Consider the following 6445-nt stretch of genomic DNA (forward strand, 5'->3'; position numbering starts at 1 on the left):
AAATACCCTCCTGAATAAAGAAAACTGTGATCCAAGATCATGGTGTCCTTATGGTGTGTCAGATTTTTTTTTTTTATTTTCTAGAAAGCAAGTACAGTTACACTGTTGCTTTGTGTTGTTTGTTTGGGGCTCTTTTGGAAAGGTATTAGCTGAAACAATCACTAATATCATAAGCATTTTTTAGGTACCATGAGTACCATGGTCCAGACTCTGGGAATAAGGAAGAACCCAGTTAAGAGTCTCAAGAGCCAGCAGACCTTACAGTTCGACTGCATGAGGATAATATGAGTGGGATACAACTGACCCATGTTCCCAGTACCACTGGGGTACTGGGAACATGCTGGTATACTGCACTCAGAGATAAAGAGCCTCTCAGAAGCAGTGGTTTGCAAAGGGAGGGACTATAAATACCTTCTGTATTTTCCATGTCGGAAAACGGAAGGTTAGACAGGTAAAGTGACTTGGCAGAGGCCGTGATAATGTCTGGTTTAATCATCTTTGAGCCACAGCCTATCAGGCTCCAAAGCACTATCTTACCACTAGCAGCACCTCAAGTTCCCCAAGAATCTGCTTGCCTCCAAATCTGAAATCTCCTCAAATCAGCTGAGCCAAATTAGCAACCAGCTTTCAGAGGAAGAGGGGCATTTCTCAGGGAGCCCTTCTAAAGCAAAGCATTAAGCAGCTTGCATGAGACTGGACTCTAGGGGAAGAATTTCCTCTCCCCTTTTCCAGGAAAACAGATGATTCAAGGCAAGTGCTTGCCCTTGGGATTAGGAACACTTAACTCTGAGCAACAAAGGGTGCAGCTTCCCATTTCTTCATCAGGAGGAAATCATCCTTCATAGGAGCCTGAATTGCAGCTTGAACCGCCTTCCTGCTCCTTAACCACAAGTGTCAGGACTGAACCGACTCTGTGCATAAATGCCCACCTTCAGTTATTCTGACCCATGCCTTCATTTCCGCAGTCTGGGTGCCCTGCAGTCAGGAGTCCTCACTGTTTTCTTCACATAGAGTGTTAACGTGACATGCAGCACTCGTGTCTACAACTAATTGATTTTGTTCCCCCAAGAAACTATTCAAATGGAATTATGTGGACGTTTACATAATAATGTCCTAGAGATCCGGTCCCTTGATTTCACACTGGTATGAATTAGAATGTGAATGGTGTCAAAGCCTCTCCTCAGCACATCAGAACCAACCACCGTTTCCCAATAGTTATAAATTAACCATGATTTATTGAAATGTTGTTCTGAATAAAGAAAAATATGACCAAATAGTTGTAAATAATAATTTAACTGTTACTATTTCAGGAGGCCAAAGCAAACAAACAAAAAACAAAACAAAACAAAAAACCCCTCCAAGTCCTGGTCTGTACCACGGGTGTAACTAGCCATTCCAGGGCATGTCTCCTTTTATTTCTGTGAATTTGACATCTTACACCAGAAGCAGTATCCTGGAGCCAATACTTCCAAATCATTCTATAAACTTTTCCCTCCTCACCTTTTTCTCTCTACATTACATACTAGACTGAAGTAGAAGAATTCCAACATTTCCAATGATTTTGATCAACATTTTTATTATGGAAAATGTCAAACATACAAAAGCAGAGATGAACATATATAATGAACATCATGTAATCATCATTCAGCTTCAACAATCTTAAAGGCCAATCTTGTTTGAATATGTCCAGTGAATTGAATATCTAGATGTATTTTGAAGCAAATCCCAGACATTATATCATTTCAACTGTAAATATTTGAATGCAGATAAGAATTCTTGTTTTCAGTATAACAGTATTATAATAATCAATGTGAAGCCAATACTCAAAATATTCTAGTTCTCTGATAAATTCATTCATCTTATAGTCTGATCAAATCAGGATCCAAATAAGATACATGCAAGTATTGATCACTCTCTGAAGCCTTTTTCAATTCACAGGTTCAACCTCTACCCTTTCCTTTCATCCTTGTGACTTACATATTGAAAAACTGGATCATCTTGTCCTGTGCTTTCTTGAAGTCAGGATTCTATGAATCTCATCTGTTTGATATACAGCAAACTGTTTCTCTATCTCCTGTATTTTCCATAGAGGAGAAATTAGGTCTATAGGCACAGATAAATTTAGGTTCAAAATTTTGGCAAATGTAGGAGGTACATAATGTCTGGGATAACACAGACATATGCATAAGAATTTTTGCTACTATCTCACAGCTGCCTTGAAATAGTTATGTGACACCTGATATACAAAAGCCACATAGATGCTAGAGATTAGAAGAGGGATGTTTTACCATTTACTACCATTATAAAATATTAAACAATATTCAGTGATGCCTACCATAAATCAAGTACTCTATGCTAGATATAAAAAGACTACGAAAGCAAGTTCATTGCATTCAAGGTCATATCTGATGGGGAAATACAGACAAAAGCACAAAAAGGCCACAGGTGCCAAATAGAATTCTGTACAGATACAGTGGTAGTGCAACAACCTGAAGAATAGCCAGTGTTAATAACAGGAAAGAAGTGTCCGAAAGCATAGGGTGAGCTGTGTCCTTGGGGATGTCAAAGAGCTCACCTGTGCTTCACAATTCCATTCATCACTGGGTTCACATACTTGATTCTTTCAAAGTAAATCTGAACAACATTTATTCCATTCACCTAAAAAAAGATAATCTGATTAATAAGGTTTTAGTGGTTTGTCCATTCCTGTAGCGTCTAGACAACAAATATTTACTGAGGATTTAGTACGCTTCATCAACCCTTCACACAGGAAAAGCCTGCAGTGAATTATCCAATGTAGTTCCACTGTGAGTTATCCAGTATAGTTCCACTTGTCAGCACAGGAGAAAGCCTAAAGAAATCAATTCTCCCAGGTATGTTACAAAGCTTAAAAGGGAAAACCAGGAATTCACTGGTAGTAGACATTTCTAGTATGAGCGTCAATGAGAAATGTCTCCGAATTTTAGCCCGTTTTGAGGCCCTGGAGTTATGCAGGATTCAGGTTGGGTCCTAGTCCTCAAAGTTCATATTCTATAAGGAAAACAGTTAGTTAGGAACATAACTACAATAGGTGATTCCACAAAAAGATCTCTGAGAACAACAACAAAAACTTAGCTAGCTGTTGGTATTACATATGTTCTAAGCATCTTTTCCTTCCTTCCCAGCTAACAACTACTAAGGGAGACATTGTTTGTTCTTAGAAAGGAGCACCCAGAAAGGGAAGTGGGAAAAGAAGCAATTCCAGATCCAGAGCCTGTTGGACCATGTGTCCCAGAAGCACTGCTACTCATGCTGACTGGTATTTTACAAGCTGCCTGTTCTTCTTCTTACACACTTCCTCTTTTACTGATGCTTCTAAAGAAAGCTTTGAAACAGTTCTTTCCAAGGAAACCATACCAAGGAATTATTGGTAGCCATTTTTCAGCCCTTCTTGCAAAAACAATCTGAACAACAAAACATGAGTTTCTAATGCATCTTATGCCTGTATCAAGCATATCAAAATTACTTTGACTTCAGCATGACTTCAAGCTTTTTGAAGGTTAAACATAGGCACTTGTCCAGTGGAGGGAAAATCAGCCCTTTAAGACTACATGTTGAAAATAAATTTGTGTTATCTTCTGTAAAAGTCTTAATTAACTTTCATCAGTACACTGGATTGGGGAAAATGGGATGAACTATAAAATTCAGCGTACATTTTCAGTGTACTTGGCATGTAAAATGCGTAGGCACTAAGCAACCACTCCAGGGAGAAAAATCACACCTGTTTGGCAAACTTTTGGAGACTATGAGATAGAGACAGGATTTCCTTTCTTTCTGTGTTGGCTGTTCTATCGGAACTTCCTGAAATGAGTCTATTAAAAAGACAAGATTATTTGGAGGCTTTCATTTATTTGTTTTCTAGAATGAACCCCAGAAAGGATATTTAGCTGTATATATTTGAGTTTACAGAGTGATAACAGTGTTTTGCATGCAATATGGAAATGGAAAGTACTGGAAGTTTTGAAATTGCATAAACAATCTCTGTAGATCTCAGACAAAAATCTCAGCAAACTTTACTGCTCAATCCAAATGCTGTTAAATGAAACAAAGTATGATTAATAGAACAAGACTGAAGTTTGCTTAATTCAGCAATCTCCTCAAATTAGTCAAATAGAGTTCAAATGTCAAAATATGATACTGTGTTGTTGACCCCCCAACATATACCCGGCATTTATAGATGAAAGGTATTTTTATGTATACAATACAGAAATAAAGCAATAATCCAGTTTCTGTAGGATTGGTATATATCTTAACAGAGCTTACTGGGAATATCTATTTAGTAATTTAGATTACTCGGTAATTAGTGAAGACCATATTCAATAATTTGGCATTATTTAGGATATCAAATTACATGCTTGGTTTATAAAAGCTATAATTTTGGTAAACAGGTTTGTACTCATTTCTTTGCCTATCAATTTTGTTTACTACACATATTTTACTTAGATGGATTTATGTAACAAAACCAAGAGGGGAAAGGATGATATTCAATTCAATGTGTACCAAATTTGGAAAGCAACCTATAGAATAAAATGTTAAATTAGTGTCACCGTTCATGTATATTTATTATAGGATTGTGGAATACATTTAGAACGTTGATATACCCTCCAGTCAAATCCACTGTGAAGTCTGTGAATGAGAAAACAAGGGGGAAAAAAACACAAAAAGATGCCCCCCCGTTACCCCTCCCCCGCCAGCTGGTAGGACTCTAAAGGCCTCCACTAAGAAACAAACCACAAGGCTGACATCAAAAGCGCGCACGCACACTCACGCAAAACACATGTAAAGGGTGTTGAAAGAAAAAAAAGACCCAAACAAAAACATCACACGCGCGCACACACACCATCCATGAAGAGCAGGGCAAGCAGTAAGGCACCTTTCACAAAATCCCATGCATCTCTGGCTGAGCGCAAGATTTTTACAGTGTCACCAAGAAGCGATTAGAAAAGCATCAGAAAAAAAGACGTGCAAATTGTCTGCAAACAGAGCCTGGCAACCAAGACAGTTTGCAAGCGTGATTCAGAGGTCTGCCTGCCAAGGAAACAAAAGAAGACTCCCTCCTGCCCGTGCGGGCGCACTGGGCAGGAGAGGTGCTCTCCTGGCAGGCAGGAGGCAAGTGCGGGGAGGCGACAGGCAGGAGTCCGGGCAGACGGATGGGCAGGCAGGCGGGCGGGCGGGAGCGGTACATACTAGGGCTCGCTCTCTGGCTGGGACGGGGCGGCCGAGTTTCCATTAGTCGGGGAGCCGCCCAGCTTCAGTTTCTCCAGGTACTCGGCATGCACGGGCTTGTGGCACTGGAGGACCTTGATGGCATCTTCGATCTTGAACCATTCTCGCTTCCTGCCAATGCTGACCGAGTCTTCCCAATCCTCCAGCAGCTCGGTGACGGTGAGCACGAACACGTAGGTCCGGTGCTTGCGGTCCTGGTTCTGCTCGAAGACTCCCAGCAGCCGGCCCAACTTCCCCTTGACTCCTGCTTCCTCGTACACTTCGCGCACCGCCGCGCCGTCCGGCTCCTCCTCGGGCTCCAAGCCCCCGCCGGGCACGATCCAGCGGTCGGGGTAGCGGCTGCTGCTCACCAGCAGCACCTCGTCCTCGCGCTCGCTGCGGAAGCACAGGCACGCGGCGCGCTTCTTGAAGCCCTCGGGGTCGTAGGTCCGCGTCTGGTTCGGCTTGCACTTCATCCTGGGCGCCTCCGCCGCCTCTCTGGTCGCTTGCAGCTGCCGAGCGGGCCGCCGCTGCGCAGCCGAGGAGCTGCTGCAGGCAGGGAAAGGGCTGGAGGAGAGCAGAGCGGAGCGCAGCCCAGTGGAGCAGAGCCGAGCGGAGCCCGGGGAGACGAGGCAGGGGTGGGCGCGAGGGCGGGGGCGAGCCAGCGCGTCAGTCAGTCCGCGGGGCGGGCAGTGCCAGCCGGGTGCGCCGAGGGTCGCGAGCCCGCTGCCTGATTGGAGGCGCCGCTTCCGCCGCCAGGATCCGGGTGCCCAGAGCCCGCGCCTCCGCACAGCCCCCGACTGGACCGTGCGCGGTCCCTACCCGCCTGCCCGTCCGCGCTCACGCGCTTGCTCCGTCGCTGGCCGCCCAGGCAGAGGTTGAGCGAGGTGAGGCGCGTGCGCGTGCGCGCGCGTGGCCGGGTCCGCGTGCGCGCACGCGGCTGCGTCGGCAGAGGGCGAGGGGCGGAGGCGGGGGTCTCCCGACTGCCTCCCGCAACGCGTGATGCTGCAGGCCCACTGCGCAGGCGCCGCTCACTGCCTTGCCTGGGAAGCTTCTAGCTCTCACTGCCCTGGGGAAGTGCACCCCATTTGTGATATTGTGCAGGGTCCTCGCCACATGTGTGTCTCTGCCAGACATGGCAGCAGCGGGGGCCAGGGCCTCCCCTAGAAAGGCACACGCTGCAGGGTCGAGGCTGGCATCA

At 44.9% G+C, this 6445-nt stretch overlaps 1 protein-coding gene across 2 annotated transcripts; it reads right to left on the reverse strand.

The window, feature by feature from the left end:
- Positions 1-1564: 1564 nt before the first annotated feature.
- On the reverse strand, positions 1565-6136 carry LOC121444366 (diphosphoinositol polyphosphate phosphohydrolase 3-alpha). 2 transcript variants are annotated; one of them, XM_041646179.1, is made up of 2 exons: positions 5227-6135; positions 1565-2658 (listed from the first exon to the last, which is right to left on the reverse strand). In XM_041646179.1, coding segments are annotated over exons 1-2 (495 nt in total). In that variant the 5' UTR covers positions 5721-6135; the 3' UTR covers positions 1565-2657. The 2 variants fall into 2 exon arrangements, with proteins under 2 accessions (XP_041502113.1, XP_041502114.1); XM_041646180.1 differs by lacking the exon at positions 1565-2658 and having other exon boundaries at positions 2667-6136.
- Positions 6137-6445: the final 309 nt, after the last annotated feature.

This window comes from Microtus oregoni, unplaced genomic scaffold (genome assembly GCF_018167655.1).
Source record: "Microtus oregoni isolate MIOR12 unplaced genomic scaffold, Mior012 000121F_002, whole genome shotgun sequence".
NCBI classification, from domain to species: domain Eukaryota; kingdom Metazoa; phylum Chordata; class Mammalia; order Rodentia; family Cricetidae; genus Microtus; species Microtus oregoni.